Source organism: Trachemys scripta, chromosome 2 (genome assembly GCF_013100865.1).
Source record: "Trachemys scripta elegans isolate TJP31775 chromosome 2, CAS_Tse_1.0, whole genome shotgun sequence".
Taxonomy (NCBI): Eukaryota; Metazoa; Chordata; order Testudines; family Emydidae; genus Trachemys; species Trachemys scripta.
In genome coordinates this window covers 160,646,953-160,666,360 of record NC_048299.1, presented here as the reverse complement: position 1 = coordinate 160,666,360, position 19,408 = coordinate 160,646,953, and the positions used below count along the sequence as shown (strand labels likewise).

General features: G+C 38.5%; 1 protein-coding gene across 2 annotated transcripts in view; it reads left to right on the top strand.

The window, feature by feature from the left end:
• Positions 1-19,408, top strand: part of DROSHA (drosha ribonuclease III) — a 107,184-nt gene that overhangs the window by 57,625 nt on the left and 30,151 nt on the right. For both annotated transcript variants that reach the window (XM_034762065.1, XM_034762066.1), the window contains exons 18-22: positions 1,918-2,056; positions 3,208-3,268; positions 6,351-6,410; positions 10,509-10,608; positions 13,717-13,819. In XM_034762065.1, coding sequence (XP_034617956.1) covers positions 1,918-2,056; positions 3,208-3,268; positions 6,351-6,410; positions 10,509-10,608; positions 13,717-13,819 — 463 coding nt within the window. The remainder of the gene's footprint in view (positions 1-1,917; positions 2,057-3,207; positions 3,269-6,350; positions 6,411-10,508; positions 10,609-13,716; positions 13,820-19,408) is intronic.

Here is a 19,408-nt window from a genome sequence, read left to right as displayed (position 1 = left end):
GGGGGGGTTCTGAGGGGGGCGGGAAGTGGGTGGGGCAGGGACGGGGCTAGGGCAGGACAGGGGCGGGGCTAGGGCGGGGCTCCTCCCGTCCTCTTTTTTGCTTGCTGAAATATGGTAACCCTATGCAAGTGCATTTTTGCACACTGGGCCTCTCTCAGCAAAAACTGTCTATTGCAGATCTAAATGAAAGGGCAAAAATAAGTAAGTAGATCTGTGTTTATCAACCTATTTTAGTGCAAAAAGTGTATTTTATATATAATTTCAAATTTAATTGCTAAAATTTAGGTGCTTCACTTTTTTTTGTTTTTTTACATATAATGAATCAAGAATTGTTAATAAAAACATTCTCAAATGCTTTGTACTCCTTGTACAAACCAGATTAGTTCGAGCATAGAGGGGATGGGTGCTATGCTTAATTATGAGCATAGGTTTTTTTGAATTTCCTGGGTTTTAGAGTTAAAGAGTATATAAAAGAAAATCCATCCATAAAAACCTACTAACTGCCATGATAGAACACTTGAAGCAAAAAGCAAATAAGTTATCAATAATGAGGGAAAGCATAAGACAAGGTGCACCAACATAAATCACACTAAATGCACAGAGGCACTTTATCTAGGCTTGATCCTTATGCATGCTTATTGAATAGCTAAGAATTTGTTCCAGGAGAGAGAGTCCCTAGTGAGATTTATATTTCACCATTTAAATAACTGTGCATAGGATGCAAAATATACAAATATGTAATCTCCCAGTGATGATGTATGTTTCATCATACGGTATGCATTTAAAGACCTGACAGAGAAGAGAGGCTGGGGGGTGTTTCGTGTGTTTTTGTTTTAACCATTCTGATAAGTTTTAGTGTGTTCTATTTTAGAGGAGTAAGTGTTTTAGAGGGATAGGTTTGGCAAACTGTAGTTAGTACTAATTAGGTATTTAACAAGGATTTGGGGGGAAATGCTGTAAGTTGAATAACAATTCGGTCTGACAATAGTTAAAATAAGCTTTGTTTGAATGAAGAGGGCAAAGGAGCTGTTTAGAAGCTTTTAGTTTAGCATCGAAGGCCCTAATCCTACAAATATTTCCTGAATGACTTTCTGCATATAAGTAGTCCCATTTTAACGTAATGGGGCTGCTAACAATTCTCATATGCAGGATTGGGGCCTAAGTCTTTGTCTTTGCTGTATTAATTGCTACTGACACCTCCCATTTCTGCTGCCCTTTATAAAGTGATAGCAGCAAAGATGCAAGTTCCTGGTAGTACTTACAGTACAAACTAAATATAGAGCTCAGGTCTGCCACTCCTATTCGCCTTCACTAATACGTTGCTCTGAGAAGGGTCCCAGCAAAGGCAATGAGAGTAAAGGGCTATTCATTGTGAGCAAGAGTAGCAGAGTCTGGCCTTTGGTGAGCAAAAATTCAATCATCTCTCTTTTACCAAAAAAAGACGAGGCTCTCCTTATTGATACTTTACATATTTGAATTGAGTTACATATGCTTGAGGTGGTATTGCAGTATATAGATACATTCACGTAGTAATAGTATTAGATTTCATGTTTTCTGTACTAAGCAAATCTTCATATTGTTTAACATAGTTCAGCCAAGTTAGCAAGCAAAATATTTTAGGGCAAATTGACAATTCAGATTTTCTCTTCTTTCAAAAACGAATTTATTTCTTTAAAAAGCTTTTGAAAGTTAATTAGTTTAAGTGGTGATCAGGCATAAATGATGTGTTTCGTGACATATCTGAAGTCGTACATCCTACATTTTAATTGCTTGAACCACAGTTACTAATTGCCAACAGCACATCATAGCATGTCTTCAAACTGAGAAATAGCTGTTGTTAGCAACTACCAATCTAACATTGCTCTTAGCGTTTGCAAAGATTAACCCAGTTTTTGACTTGCACATGCTGCTTTCTAGCTTGCCATGACTCATCCAAGCCATCACCTAAACTTCGGAATGAATCCGGACCATGCAAGAAATTCCTTGTCCAACTGTGGGATTCGACAGCCCAAGTACGGAGACCGAAAAGTCCATCACATGCACATGAGGAAAAAGGGTATGCAATTACACCATTATTGTTTTCTCTCTCACCATCCTTAGCCTCCAAGAAGAACTGCCACCTAATCGATGCTTGTTCAACCTATATTCTCCTGAGGGCTTGTCTGCACTGCAGCGTTAGCTCAAGTTAACTCTGTGAATGAAGTTAGCTTAGCTGGAGTGACGGTGGACACAGTGAGTGATTGTGTCAGCAGTACAAAGTAGCTGCATCCACACTTCACTACTAGCTGGAGCTTCAATAACACTCGAGTGTACACACACATCTCTCCCTGCCCCTGAGGGCCAGCTATCTTGAGATTAAAGCACCACTTACCTGGAGCTAGAGAGTTTTGTGTGTTCATGGGAGTCAGATTAGGGGCAACACTCAAGGATTATACCTTGAGCTAACATGGCAGTGAAGATTACCTCTAGGAGAGAATTTTAGTGGAAGTTTCTAATGCTTGAGCACATGGTAATACAAATAATTAAAAAATAATAATAATAAATGACTGGGAGATCTATTCTGAATGATTGGATTTTACAGATTAGCAAACAAGTAGCTGACAAAATAAGCAAGGATAATACATCACAGAATATACTTTGTTTTACTTTTGACAAGTGTATCTATTGATATTTTCATAATGCAATAAGTCGACTGCAGTATATTTTATAAAAATTATGAAGTCTCATTAATGAGACCTCTTTGTAACACTGCTATGAAATCCTTGCTGAAACGTGGAAGCAGTGCAGCTGTCGAATATGTGGGCTCTGCTGCACAACTTCTTTCTCCCTTAAATACAAGCAACTGCAGTAATACAAATTGTCTGTTGTTCATACAATGTTGGGGGTGGGGGTCTATCTCATTTGGAGCCTGGCCTTTCTGTGACTTTATATCTGGCTCCATGAATGTAAAAGCAGTTTCCTGTGGGCAGCCATTAGCTAGCCATTAGTCCCTATAAGGATTATACCTGAATAATCCTGCTGTAATTTAACTCTGGATCTGTGGTGTTTCTGCTTTCTGATTGACCCAATGGCATTTTTTGTTTGTATGGTTTTTTAAATGCAGAGTGAGAGTCTTGCATGGTAAATACAAAGTGATGTTCGAAGAAATTACTTCAATGAAATTGGTGATGATTTTTAATAACTGTTTAGCATTGTTTATTTTTACAGGAATAAACACCTTGATAAATATTATGTCCCGCCTTGGGCAAGATGATCCGACTCCTTCCAGGTAAAGAAAGCAGCTAATACTTTGCTTCCAGCATTTTAGTTATATGCTAATGTGTGCGGATCAGTCTTTTTCTTGGACCTAGAAGGTTAACTAAAAATGAAAATTCAACTCTAGTTTCTTAATAACCTTTGTAACAAAACAGCCAGATGATTTCTAACTGTCGGGAAGTAAGTGTGTGTGTACACATACTTATTTATATGCATGTGCAAGGAAAGGAAAATCACTCCAAAAATATTGTTTCTGTTTTTTAATAAAATCAAGTGGCTTTTTCGAAAAAGAGGAACAGCAAGAGTGGTGAGTAGAAAAAGTCTTTAAAAAGGGTGTTACTCTGAGCTTGCAAAACCACCATTTGCCAAAAACATCCTTTTGCAAAGGCACAGAAAACCAAGCACCAGCTCTGTAATGCATCTAGTGAACAAGACATTTACAAGAGCCCGTAAAGAAAATCTGCTTCAGTCCACAAAACTTAAAGAATCATTAATACTTCTGTTCGGATAGCTCAAATGGTGAACAGCGAAATGCTACATTTATTTTACTGCATGTGCATAGCACAAACTTTCCACTGTACTTAAAAAAATGATCAGGAACTAGATTCTGTGCCACCCTTACTCATAGTGAGTAGTATCTTACTCCATGAATAGTCCTATTGAAATCAACAGGGCTACTGATAAAGTAAGGTATCACTCAAAATGAGCATGAGTGACACAGAATTTGGCCCAATATAAATTAATAACATAGAACAATATGCGAGTAAGAGAGACTTGGGTCATCCTACCTATTAGAGAATTAGAAAATTAGTCTGAAATCAACACGATTCAAAAAAGACAAGTGCAAAGTACTGAATTTGGGAAAGAAAACTTAAAACTTAAATGCACAGCTACAAAATGGAGAATAAATGTCTATGTGGTGGTACTGCTGAAATAGATCTGAGGGTTATAGTGGATCACAAATTTGAATATAAGTCAACAATGTGATGCAGTTGCTAAGAAGGCTAATATCACTCCGGGATGTGTTAACAGGAGTGTCATAAGTAAGACATGGGAGGTAATTGTCCCACTCTACTCAGTGCAGTCCAATTCTGGGCACTGCACATTAGGAAAGATGTGAACAAATTAGAGAGAATCCAGATGAGAACAACAAAAATGATAAAAGGTTTAGAAAACCTGACCTATGAGGAAAAGTAAAACAAACTGGGCATGTTTAGTCGTGAGAAATGAAGACTGAGGAGGACCGATAACAGTCTGCAAATATGTTCAAGGCTGTTAAAAAAGAGAATGATATTCAATTGTTCTCCTTGTCCACTAAAGGCAGGCCAAGGAGCAATGGGCATAATCTGCAGCACGGGAGGTTAAGGTTAGATATTAAAAAAAAAAAAATCTAACTATAAGAGTAGGTAGGGTCTGGAATAGGAAGGTTGTGGGATCGCCATCATTAGAGGTTTTTAAGAACAGATTGGATAAGAACCCATCAAGGATGGTCTAGATATACTTAGTCCTGCCTCAGTGTAGGGGCTAGACTTGAAGACCTCTCGAGTTCCCTTCCAACCCTCTGTTTCTGTGATTCTACCTCCATTCACAGCCATGTAGGACTGTCCCAGAGTACAGCTCTGGGTGTGGGTGGAAGAAGCAGGAACACCTGCGAACAAGTGGATGAGGTGATGCTGGAGCAATACGCTATTCAACCCTAAAAGGGTTATTGTAAATTATTCCAATCCCCATCCCGCTTTGGGGCAAGGTGAGAGCAGCAGAGGAGGAATTGTGATTCTGAGTGACGCTCCCCATGGGATGGTGCTGCTACACTCTGTCCCCAAACACAGGGCTGAGCCTAAAGATTCAATCTAGTCTCTTTAGATTGCTCTTTGAGTTCTGGTGTATTTACACTATTGTACTCCCAATTATAAAATAATATTTGCAAGAATAGGTCTAATATCCATCAAAAATTAACTCCTTCTCCCAAAGGGAAATCACTCAGTAATTATCCTATCTCAGCTGAATGGACTGGAAAATCCATACTTCTCAGCTCTGATTGCCATTATGCCTCTACAAAGAGAAGTTATAGTATAACTAACACTTTGCTTTTAAATAGTACTTGGCACTTGAACCCGTACCAAAGTTCTGCTTTTTAAAAAGTTAGATGAGTGATTTAATAATTTGAGGAAGAGCAAATTGCAATAAAAGCTGTCAGACACTTGAAAAGAGGCCTCTGGAAAGAAACCACCAGTATCTTACGCCTCGATTCTGCAGACATGACCTACGAAATCAGTGGGGCTACTCCACATGCTTAAAGTTAAGCATGCATAAGTTATTTGCATCAGCTTGAGATACTGTACTGAGACTAGGTCCCTATCTTATTCAGCTGGTATTGCCAAGCTTTCTGTCCCTTACCTATTAATAAATCTGTTAATGGGGGAGGGCTTGGGGAAGCAAAAAGAAAAGATAGAGCACTCATAGAAGCAATAAAAAAAATGAGAGCAAGAGAGGAAAAGAGAGGGAACATAGCTCTTATTAGTTTGATAGAGTCTTTGAAGGTATCTTCTTCCGTTCTAGTAAGTCCTTCTAAGAGCCTGAAGGAAATCTCAGAAAATGGGTCAGAGGACACTTGTCTTTGACATTAAAGGGACTGTGAAAAATAAAAGCACATACAGACTGCCATGTAGTTGGAGATGCACCAACAAATCCATTGTAGAGTCATCAGGTCCAGGGGGTGTTTCTGTTTATTATAGACCTCTCCCCAGCAGCGCACAGAGCTAAGGTTGGTGATTTATTTTAAATCACCTGGTGTCCATGGCAAAGCACAAACAGCCTGATCTCAGCATGCCATTACACGCTGCTAGTCAGAAATTCTGCTTCCTCTCTCCCTGTTAAATGCTGATAAATAATCTATGAAGATTCAAAGACTTGTGGTAGCAGTTCTGAGTTTGATAACCTACATGTTCATTGTTATATATCCGAGAGGAAAGTATCAAAATAGGAAAGCAGCAAGATCATTTCCCTTCCTGATCACCAAAAAACTTAAACTATACTGTACAAATAACTACAGTTCACTGGGGTTACTGACAATAAATCTCAAAACACTTTTGCAGGATTAACCACAATGAACGTTTAGAATTTTTGGGAGATGCTGTGGTGGAATTTTTAACTAGGTAAGTGTGGAGTTTTTCTACAAAGTTCTGTATTGTGTCTTATTCATCAAATTTCATATATTTTTTCCTTAACATTCAACTGTATTACGCTTTCAAATGTGTAAGTTTTGATAGTCTGTGTATTTGCTGTCCTGTATCCTTGCAATGATTGTAAGAGCCGCACATCTGCGTATACTTCTTTTCAAGCCTCTTACAATGCTGACGCTGTGAAGAGTAAGATTACAAGATGAAAGGCTAGTGTCTCTGTCCTGTCAAATGCTATTTGAAGTTGCTCATGACTGTAGGAGATCAACTTGTCTTGGGCCAAATACTTTAGAGCTTATAACCAATTTATAAAAAGGAGAGAGATTATTTTTAAATGTGTCATTTTGTTTCCGTGCCTTCCCTTGATCTCTTCCCCTCTAATCTCGAGAGTGGTGTTTACAAGCAATATTGAATGTGTAGAATTTTTTAGGGGGATTATTCTCTAAACCTCAGTCCTTAGGGGCACAGCTTGCATCTTGTCTTTCAAGAATATATTTACATTCATGTACAAACCATTAGAAAATAATAACACAAAACAAAATTCACAGTTCATCAAAAATCACACCCCATTTTGCTAAACCGATTCTTCTGAAAGTAGTACATACTGGAAAATTACAAAAATACTCAAACTGGACTTGCTGAGCCTAGTGCAAGTGGCAGCTAGCTTGGTGAAAAGTGTCATTTGTGACAAACAGCAATATCAGCATTCAGTGTGAAAGATTTTAAATCCTTTTCCAGAGCCCTTGTCAGTCCATTTTTAAGAGGGAAGTAGTCAGTGTGCTTAAAGGGAGGCTTTTAAAAAAGCTCATGGTATTATGGATAACAAAATTGCACTTTTGTAACCATCCTCCGATACCCAACAGCTACTCTGGATTATGGGCCACGTGTCTGTCAATATCTATTTCTTTACTTTAAAAATCTGTGGCCTTTTCTAGAAGGAGAGAGGAGGCAAATTTTTTTGGTGATAGAACACAAATTCCTAGTATTACTGCTTAAAAACTACTGTTTAATAGTACACAATCCTCTGAGACTTACAAACCTGTATATTTGGATTTATATGTAAATTTCAGTGTACATTTTGGGCTTGTCTATGCAATGGGGTATCACGCTTTATGGGGTTGTGATTTCTGAGCAGTATTATTGTTTTGCACATTAGTGCTATAACGTAGTGCTGTTTGAAATAGTACTGTGTTAAAGTGCACTAGAGAACCTTTAGTGTGCATCAGCAGGGTCTATAGGCCAATTAATGTCCAACATGTGAGCATGCGTTAGAAATCACACTCCCATAAAGCACATTACCCCACCTTGGAGACAAATCCTTCATTTTCAGTGTTAAACCTCTGAAACGACAATGACATTTCTGAGAAATCCACACCACACTCATAAACGCTATTGCTGTAGTGCATTAAAATATGCAACTTCTAGATGTATAGTTTATTATCATTCTCTAATAAAGAAATGTTTTAGAAGGGGATCTGAAATAATCCCTCTTCCTCTCCGGCGATATATTGATACTTGTGTCTGTGTCTGTGTTCCAGTAGCCCAGAATACCCTCTCTAAAGTAATTGAAAGTTTTTATTATCTATATAAACTTTTATCCTTTTTTTTTTAATTTGACATAAGTACAAGAACTCAACAAAAGTAGTTCAGATCATTCCTCCCAATATGTGATACCTTGCATTTGTCAGTATCTCAGCAATCGTATGGCCCATTCACCTAATTTTTGCCCCAGTTGAGGAAAACACTTAAGCAGTTTTTATTGTTGACTAACTTAAATAATTTCTTGTCATCTGCAATTTTTTCCATCTTGCTCTTTGCACTCTTTTCCAGATCACTGATGAATATGTGAAACATCACTGTGTGGAACCTTATGATACCTCACTGTTAACCTTTTGTTAAATTGAGGCCCGGATTTTTAAAACTGACTAGTGATTTTAGGCAGCTTATGTGACAGCTTCCAGCGTACAACCTGGACTGTGAGACCGCTGTGTCCCCTTTTTAGTCTCTGTATCAGGGTACCTCTCACACTGCTCTGCTAGTGACAAGCAGCTCCTTCAAGCTTCGCTCCCACATAGCCATTAGCCTTTGAAGGCACACCCAAAGTTACTTGCAGGCTTGAACAGTCACTCGTGAACTATACACAGGGAGACACCAGCAAATCCCCCCAGCCCCAGCTTTGTACCCCAGAAATGTACCATCCTACACCGCTCAAGATCTTCTTGATCAGTGTAAGCTCATTAGTTAGTTTGCCACTCCTTCAAAGTGTAGTGGACATGCCCCAGCCTTTGTAATCTGAGTAGATTCCTCAAGCACCTTAGACAAACTGGTAAAAAACATTAAAATAAGTTTCTTAACTACAGAAAGATAGATTTTAAGTGATTATAAATGTTTGGCATAGAGGTCAGAGTTGGTTATATAAGAAATAAAAGATAAAATCACAATCTAAATCCTAAACTTTATCAGACTAAGCAAGATTTGAATCAAGCAGTTTTTCCTCACCATACTGGATGTTCCAGGCAGAATTTAGTTCATAATTCATACCAACTAGAAAGCCTAGGACCATCCCTTCTTCCCAGTTCAAGGATGCTTCCCTTTGTCTTGCAAATGTTCTTGTTTCTAGGTGTTGAGATGAGGGAGGCGAAGTGGTGATGTCATTGCCACTCATTTTATACTCTCTTCCAGGTGCTGGAAAGATCCTCGCTGTGTCACGGGGGTTAGACAGCCCACATCTTGTATGTGCTCTCTCAGGAGTTTTCGAGAGGGGTCCACTGGGAGAGTAGATTCTCCTTGATGGGCCATCAACACATGACTGACTAATCCTGGTGTTAATCTGACTTGGAGGTGTTAGCTGCTCCTTTGTTGCCACTGCAAGGCTAACTGTGGGCATCTCTCAAACTCACAACATATTTCAGTAACACATATGCAAAACTTAATGGCATCACTTACAATGGTAGTACATACAATTCAACAGGATAGTAATGTTCAACAGATCCTGACTTTTCAAATGATACCTCACAAGGCATAGTTAGTACAAAACATATTATAGTCATATAACTGGTGAATATGTGGGTACAGGGTGTCACACTTTAATTTTTGCATGACCATCTTGAGATAGCTCATGGGGGGTTAATTTTACAGAACGTGCCAAGCACACACTCTCTAAAGATCCTGCCTCCTCATGGTCTTTGAGATTAGCCTCCCATAAACAAAGGCACCCAAAATCACTAGTCACTTTTGCAAATCTTGGATGGACGATTTAATCCCTACTTTCTTTTACTGACTGTTAGCCAGTTTATAATTCATGATTGTACATAATTTCCTTAAATTAATTCCTTAATTACTTCATGAACTACTTTATTAAAGGCCTTTTGAAAGTCCATTTTGTTTGTTCCTAATGAATTTTTCACTAGATATACTATTAATTATATTTTTTCAGCTGTGTCACCTTGGATAAAAATAGGCTAGTTGATTTCACTTTTGTATAGCCAGTTACTATGCAGTTTCACTATCATAAGGCTCTTGTGCACACTGTTGCAATGTTTGGTATTCAGTAGCTTCAGGCAGAGGTTTGCCTTTAAAAACAAACAAACAAAAACCCAAACTTTTCAGAGGAATTAAAAAAAATAGTATTGTAAAAGCATTTTTTTTTTAAATCCTACATCCTGGGCCAGATTTGACTGAATGGTGTCTCCTTACTGTGTTTGCCTGTCTGGAATCAAGCTGTTTTCTCTCACCGTAGAGATTGCCTGCTCCTACTGAGTGTTTTGCCCCAGCTTTTTTTTTGTTGTAGAGGTCCAAGCTACCATTGAAATCTGCAGAGAAGGTGACAATATGTGTGATTTCAGGTAGTTAAAAATTGTATGCTAAATTGTAAAAAGATGATCTACACAATACTGTTTAAAAACAAACAAGTTTTTACCATAGCTCTGGTGAAGTTCTGTGGTGGGGAGGGAACTGTGTCACCCATTAAAGAACATATTGAGCTGTCAGCATCCCACAGAGCAGCAGGTAACTGGTATAGACTCTAATAGCAAATGTATCAGTGCTGAGTCTATTTGAATTTTTTCTTTGCAGTGTCCATTTGTACTACCTGTTTCCAAGCCTAGAGGAAGGGGGGTTAGCTACATATCGCACTGCCATTGTTCAGAACCAGCATCTTGCTATGCTGGCCAAGGTATGTACAGGCATTTTTATCTCTTTATTGGAATTATGTAGCTATGATGTCTGGCAGTGGGTGGGTTAGTTACTGGTCTGTCTGTCCACCTATCAGTATCTTTACTATATGTTTTGGATTTGAGTTTGGTCATTAGTTTTGAAGGTAAACTTTGAGGAAGTCACATTTGGAATCTGACAAGGGGAGGGAGGTGTATGGAGGGGGCATTCAGAAGGAGTGACTCCTTCTGCTAATATATGGACTTCTAGGGCTTCTGTCATTAGGGCCTCCATATATTTAACCGTTCGTTGCACTGGAGCTAGTGAATGTTGGTAGTGAATGGATAATTGAAGAGCAAATTTGATAGTTGTAGAAGAACCTATAATACAGCATATGTAGCAAGAAAGCGTAGGGGGAGAAAGGTGAGAAAAACCCCTTTGATTATTTCCCAACCTGGATATTCACTGTTTAGGCTTACTGCCTTCTGGCAAAGAATAATATTAGAAGGGCTTTTTGTGATAAATAAGATCAAACTATGAAAAAATATAAAAAGTTCTATGAAGTTTAGCTTTTTATTAGATTTTGTGAGTGATGTGTGTTTGGGTTTTTTAAAATTTTCTCTGTGATAGTAAGATTGGAATATGCTACAGAAACCCGATTAAATCCATTTCCATGATGGTTTGGTTGTTCAAATTTGGTTTTGTTAACAGTGAAAATCTTACTACATTTGATTTCAAAGAAACACCGTCCCTCCTGCAATAACAACAATATAGCAGGCCAAAGACTTACTAAGATTACACCACCCAAATTTTATATTCTAAATATATTGCCTATGGTTTCAAAATTCCCTTTTTAGTCTTCTTTCTCCATAGCCAATAATTTAAAAATGTATTATCCAGTCCAGAATTATTGTCAAAGATTGTGCATTTAACTTCCTGTCCTTGTTCTCTTCATTTCCTATCAGGAATGGAGGGGCAAGGAATGAACCCAGGAATTTTCTTCCAAAGGGCTCTTTAAGTACACAGTGAGCAAGACAGTACAGATTACAGAAAAGCCTTTCAATCAAAGCTCCATTCAAAAATATGTTGTTGTTAAAGTACCACTTTAAAATGCTTTATCATTTAAAATCCTGTGTGAAACTGGTGCATGTGTTCTTAAAAATATCCGTGTTCTAAATATGTTATCACATTTATGGCCTCTTTTGAGAAAGTTGCTTATGTATCTTACAGCATGTTTTATAATGTAAATATATTTTATTTATTAAATATAAATTTACCTGATTTTCTGGGGGATGCTTTGTTTCCATCATCCCTTCTCTCCCTCCCTCCCCCCGCCCCTTTGTTTAAATATCCCTCTACAACATCACACTGCTTCAATTTTCTTCAGTTCAAAGAAGATAAGTAAGATCTCTGGTAAATGTTGGTCTGTAATTATCTGGAAGGGTCATGGTTGAATAATATGAGGTGGACTCTTCTGTATTGTGGCTTGCCCTAGCCCTCTGTGGATTTCTCTGAGGATCCAATATGTGGGAATATTTCTTCTGGCTGAGGTGGCCCATCTTCTCTTATAGTCTGTATCTACACAGATACACAGCACCTGGGTTTTCCTTTTAGGAGTCTCCTTCCACCATTGCTGTAGCTCAAAGTGGGACACTTTTGATTTGCCACAGATAGGTTTGCTTTGCTTGGCTGTTGGTTTTTCCTGTAGGCCACCTACCTTTCTCAAAGTCCCTATTTTATTCTAGGTATTGGTGCATCCAAATTATTTGTTTTGGGATTCAAACTGCCAATTTCTATTGTGCTCATATTATTTTATAATCCAGTTTTAGAAAAGATATCAGCAACCTACCTTGATCAAATCTGAAATTATTAATTTATTCAAAAAAGTAATAAGCTGGAAAAACTGGAGTTGACACTAAAAGCAGAAAATAACCTTTAAGAAGCTTAAATTCAATGTAAACCACAACATTTTATTTTGATGTTGATTCTTCAGAGTAGCTTGCCTCAGTGTACAAAGTGCAGTGTAATATAAGTGATATCTTTTTTGTTGTATGGCAAATAGGTTTTATCTACTGAAAATTCAACACTGTTTTTTAAATTGAAATTCATTTCAGACCATAGATCTCTAAACTGTTTCAGTTTTCCAGCCTCACCTATTAAATGCACTCTAGGGGGACACAGCTGAAAATTAATGAGAAATTGGTGTGTGGAATCTTACACCAGTTTAGGGAAAACCTATTCTGATACACATTTTGCAAAATGCACAAATCTCTCTTCTTCAAAAATTCCTTTAATGGCTTTGTGTCAAAAAGAAACTATGTGAAAGGAAACCTAATAATTCCGATGGGCATTTCCATATCAGAATGATCATATATCACATAATACATGTGACACAGTACCTGTATCTATAGGCAAGCAGTCCTATAGATTAGCAAACAGACTGATGTGAATAGTGCACATTTGGGTGAAAAAAAAAAAAAAAAGAAAGCCATGTGGCCCTGTGGATTAACTGTTCCACAGACAAGAGGCATTTGCTACTGCTACATGTTGCTGCGGTAGGCCTGCTTCAGGCAGGAGATGGATTTTTATTGGATTCTGGCCACCGAGGTTACTTCTCTCTAACTTTATTGCTCTTCTCTTTGGTGAAATCTTTCTCCCCATTTTTAATTCCCCTACTTCTTCAGGGAAAAACATTATGATATTATACTACTGTGGCATCATTCATCCATGAGACAGGATTAGGTTCATTCTTACCTCTTTTCCCCCACCAAACTCATCCACAGAGGTCAGTACTACCATTGCTCCCTATGGCTTTCCTTCCGCCTTTGGTTTTACTATTTTTCTTCACCCTGGATAGTTATGTCAGGAGTTCAATATCAAACTCTAATTGTTTACATAGTAAGCTACAATAGAGTAGTCTAATTTTATATTTGAGGACTAATTATGCACCATTGTTAGCTAGAGGACTGCTTTTCAATTTTCTCAAAGCGAGTTGTTCCACAATAACATATATGAACTAATAAGGCCCCGAAATGCTGTACGGATTGACAACCTGAATGCTTGTATTTTTGTAGTACAAATGGTCAACAGTTTCGACTGTCCTTTTCACATATTCTGTTGGTATTTGTAGAAGTTGGAACTGGATCGGTTTATGCTTTATGCTCATGGACCTGACCTTTGTAGGGAATCGGATCTACGTCATGCGATGGCCAACTGTTTTGAAGCTTTAATAGGTAAAGTATGTGCACTCTGTATGTATGTATGTATGTGTGCATGTTACATATATTGTCCATAATATTATTTTGTATGCAGTAGAACTATGAAAAACATTGGTTTGTAACCTTCTTAATGAAATATTGACGTTTTTTGACTTACATATATAGTCCTGGAGCCTTACAGCTCCACCTCTTCTTAGAAGGGACCAGGGCACAGGCAGTCTTGCCTAGCGGTCGCAGCTGGGCAGAGGTCTCCACACCAGGGACAGTAGTCACTGATAAGGAGTTGGAGGAAACGCAAGAGCTGGATTGTAAGGAAGAGTGAGACCGGGGTCGGAGACTGGAGATCAGAGGGAGTAGCAGGTTGGACTCAGGAGGCAAGAGTCAGGGTCAGAGACAGGCTGGAGTCAGAGACTGGAGATCAAGGAAAGTCTGGCACTGCAGCAGGCTGAAGTCTGTGTGATTGCCCTGGCAACCTCTGGGGTTAAATAGGGCAGTTGTCCAGTCAGAGGGTCGTCACTCTGTCTCTTGGGCAGTACTTCTTGTGGTGCCTACTCTCCACAGTGCTCCCTTGCTGTGCCTTAGCATGGCCTCCCAGCAGCTGTCCCAAGCTCTGCAGACCCAGGTTCTGTCCTCAGATCCTTTAACCTATGCATGATACACACTTCAGTACTGAATACCATATGAATTCCACTGAGTAACATTGGCTTCTGTAAAGAGACAGGCAGGTGGAAGTTCAGGGCTTCAAAATGAAGTTGCATGTACCTACAATCTGTGGAGTCTCTCACAATGAAGTAAAAATGTTCATAGAATAATTTAACTGTAAAAGGAACAAGGAACAGACTCTCTGTTGCTTTTTACAGATCCAGACTAACACAGCTATCCCTCTGATACTGTAAAAGGAAGTTTACTATAACTGCACTTTTGCTTCCTCCCCTATTCTCCAGTGACCATGTCTCTCTAGACTGTTCCTAATCCTGAGTATTTACCTGTGCTGACTGCTATCCAGATTTTGCAGACAATTTGAACCAAGTCATACACATTTTCCCTTGCCTGCTAATTTGCGAGACATGGATAAACCACACAGAGATCTGCCAAGACAATTTTAGGGTTTTGTTGGTTGGTTGGTTTTTTGTTTTTTTTTCTTCAAAGACAAACCTTGAGAATTTGGTCAGGCCAGTATAGGAAGCTATAGCATGCTACCAGAGCTCTTCCAACTGAAAGAGGGACCAGCATCAAATCAGCTGGAGGGCACTAAAATCTTGTTTGAGGCTGACTGCACTGGGTAACAAGTATCAGTGAGGAGAGAGAACACCAGTGTCGTCGGCTGTTATCAACTAAAGCACAGAAAACAAGTTGGCAGGCAAATGAAAATTGGTGTTCCCAAGTTATAGGCAAGTTTTACTGTTTTTTTGTTTGTTTTTTAAATAAATCATCTTTATTTCTGGACAGAACAAACACAATATTAATATAAATACATTTTTGTATATATATATGATATATATGTGTGTGTGTGTGTGTGTGTGTATATATGTATATATATATATATATATATATACACACATACATACAATGGTAGAGCCAGCGCGGCAGGGGGTGCTTGCTCAAAAAATTTTTACTGATTGTGAGTGCATATCGCGCACCCTATCAAATAAAATTCAACAGTTCAGATTTATACACTACAATCGAAAATTCAAATGTATGAGGTACAATAATAAAGTTTAATTTATCTATAAAAGGTGGTAACTGGACAAAAGACATGGAAAACATAAAAATAAAATGAACAAGCAGTGAAGTCAAATAAAATTTATTGATGAACTCCACAGTAATCATTTCATACAGTAATTGGGGACATTACGGAAATGGGTTATGCTACCCACAGTGCTGTGTTGCTAAGATTTGAGAGGGAGTTGTCATATTATGAGATTAGTATCCATGTCCCTTTTGGTCTCACCAAAGGAATTTACCCAAATTAGACTTTAATCTGGCAGTTATTTTTGTATCTTCTAGTATAAATTAATGCTTTATGGGAAGCAACTTTACTTAAGTCCCTTTACTGTGCAAGTCCTGCAGGTGTGGGATTTGGATCCTCTTTATGCAGTAATAACCTTATTTCCACAAGACAGACTGTAGACGGGTATTAAAAAATAAAATAAAATAAAAACAGTATCTGCCCCCATGTCCCCACACACACTTTCTTGTGGCTGTTGGATAACACTGTATTTAAGAGACTCTTACATTGATTTCCAGTCAGAAGCCATACTAATACTATTTTGATGAAAATACATGGTGGTTGTTTGGCCAACAGAATCCTCCCTTCACTCTTCAATTTAATCTTGCTGGCACTGACTGTCGTGTTTTGTAGGTGTTCTCAATGTACCAATTGTTGTCTTCCTGGTATCATAACCCAGTGGTCTGGAAAGTGGGATGCGCAAGAGGATCCTTGGGGGTGCGCGGCAGGAGGACTGTCGTTTGGTTCTTTTGCTTTGGCAGTTCGGGTGGGAGTCCGAGCGGCTTTTTTTTTTGTTTGTTTTTGCCTTGGCAAAAATGGTAGAGCCGGCGTGGCAGAGGGTGCGTGCTCAAAATTTTTTTACTGATAGGGTGCGTGATCAAAAAAGTTTAGAGATCACGGTCATAGCGGGTCAGTGTTGGCAATGATCCCAGTAAAGGAAGCTCTTATGTGAAATAGAATAAAACAAAGCAAGTAAACACTTTGAAGCTCTGTCTATGTTAGAAAAATGTACCCTGGTATAACTACGAGTGTAATTATGCTGGCTCAACCTGTAATATACACATGCTTCATAGGTGTAAATGTAATGACATCCTGCAGGGGTCATATGCAGGGACTGGACCTGCATCTTCTGGATCTAAAAGCATGAGTCTTTACTGTTTGATCTAAAAGGATACCAGGTGTCTCAGGAGGCATAGCAGACACATCAGCCTTTTTATTGGTCTAGCAGCTGGGGAGGCGGGGAAAGAGCCGCAATTGGCTAACATGGGTTACAGAAAGCAAGCTTGACATTGGTGCAGTTTACTCCAGTAGATTAAGGCTTGATTTATACAGTTTTTGTACCAGTTGAACTATTTTGGTTAAAGGGATGATTTTGTTTTTTCTAAAATAGCTATATTACTACTACCCTTATCGTTTTACCCATATAAAGGAGTGTTATATTGGTATAACTTATTTCCCTTCCTGTATGGGAGAAGCTATACCAGTGTTAAAGCAATTTTATACTGATATAACCGCATCCACACTCGAAGGGTTGTACTGTTTTGACCATATTGGTATGGTTAAAGTGGTATAGCTTTCTAGCATAAACAGTCACCAGGTACAAGCCCTACTCTATATCAGTGCAGCATGTCTCCCTAAGGGGTTTTCCCTGGTGTAACCACATTGAGTTAGTTACACCAGTGCAAATGTAGGGATTTGACAAATTTAGGTATCGGTGTAGTTACACATGCAAATATCCCTGGTGCAGGCAGGACCTAAGTTCTGGAGGAGCAAGAGATTTATGCTGAACTGTGTCAAGTTAAACTAAATTTCAACTGTTTTTGGAATGGGGGGGAAAATGTATTGGCCGTTGTTTCAGCCCTGTCAGTTCAGCTTTTTATGCATTACACGGGCTCCTAATGCATTTCTTCCTGCCTTGAAAGATATATTGTAGCTTGCTTAGATGGTAACCGCTATATGGGTTCTGCCTTGGGGCCATATTGCATTTCATTTGATCAAGTTGTTCTTTTAACTCTGCTTTGCTTTTCATGAGTGCTTTGATCTTTAATTTAAAAATAAAAAAGAAACAGAAGAATGAGTACTGGACTTGTATCTTGTGCTTAGTTCACACGTTTCAGCCCACAAGGAGATTATTATTGTTGTTGTTGATTGCTAAGAAAGCAGACCTACTCTTTGGTCACCAGTGCAGCAAGCTGGACAAGCAGTAAGTTTTTGTTAGACCCATATCTAAAAATTGGGATGCTGTGGGGAGGAAGTTAAAATAATATATATTAGGGCCTGGCTGGGGCTCCTCCCTTAAAGAAATTTAAAATACCAAGTGCATTTTACAAAATTTTAAAACAAAAAAATGATAGCCAAAATATAAACAGCAGTCTGGTATCTACTTGAAATTTTATACTAGCATAATTTGCCTCTGGCCACCTGTTCTACAAACACTACAAATCATTGTTCTAAAGACTAGTGACCCTTTAGAGCATCAGTATTTAAAAAATCTGAAAAGTAAGGGAAAATATCTGCTCCCCATATGTTGGAATATTGACTCCCTGGTTCCACCTTCTCCCCACAACCAGCTCTCTTAAGTCCCTTTCTCCTACACAGGTGTGTCTTCTATGACTGGTTTTAGGATTTCAAAGGCTTCCTTGTAAAGAGGCATGGAACAAAGTGTCAGTAGTTTAAAAATGAAAAATGCTGCACAAACATATATAAAAATGTGTAACCAGCTGGCATCAATATTGCAAAATCCACAGAAAAAGGCCACTTAGAAGCTAGTGGAGATTGCTGTTTATCTATTTACATATTGTGTGTGTATATATTTATATGTATTATATTTATTGTAGGCGAGGCCTTAAGATTACCCGACACTTCCCATTATAAGACCTTGTTTTCAGTTGTTTATAAACGGTACCAAATTAACTGTTTGGGCTGACATTTTCCATGCTGGATGTCTGCCTCAGGCTGATTTTGGGGGGGAAATTTCATCCAAAACTGTTAGGCTGGTTCTGAGAACAGTGCTTAGGAAAATACATTATTTTGCCCATATTAAAAAAATGTGCTGACCTTTTCTTTGAACAGCTCTAGTTCCTCCATACTTCGGAAAAGGGACTAAAAATTTCCTAGGGGTTCCTTTTGTGTCAGGGATATGCCTTTGTGATCGCTGTGATGCTGGTTGACCATGTCATGCTAGAGTGTATTCGGGTCAGTTCACTTGTATAGATCAAAATAATGGTTAGATATATAAGTGTGTACTCAGATGTTTAAACTTAATGAAAACTAGTGGACTGTTACCAGTATTGTTTTCACTCATCTATTCCTGTCATCATGTAATAGCAAACATTTACATGGTAAATACTTGTGTAACTATCAAAGAAATCTTGTGAAATGCTAATGAAGGACCTAAGGACTTTAACAGAAAATAATTTCACGGCAAGTGGCCATTATCTATATGGTCGGAGGTCAAAAGTCCAAGTGCCTTCCTCACTCAAAGGAAAAGCCTATGTGGGGAAAGACATTGTCAGCTGGCTTTCTGTGTGAGGGAGCTATAAATATGGATTCAAGAAATGATCCATCATCTCTGGACTGTTTGGATTCTAATAGGGCAGTATATCTGAATGAGAAGACAGAGATCCCCAGAGTTATTCTGGGTAGCCCTGAAGGACTTTTGGGAAACTGGCAGTTTATTACATCACTGCCACCATTTGGAGTTATAAACTGTGATTTACCTGTTGTTATATTTTACCTGCTTTAACCTCTCAATAACTCTTTTTTTTTTTCTTAGCTAATAAACCATTAGTTAGTTTACTATAGGATTGGCTGCCAGCACTGTCTTTGGTGTAAGATCTAGAGTACCAACTGATCTGGGGTGAATGACGGGTTTT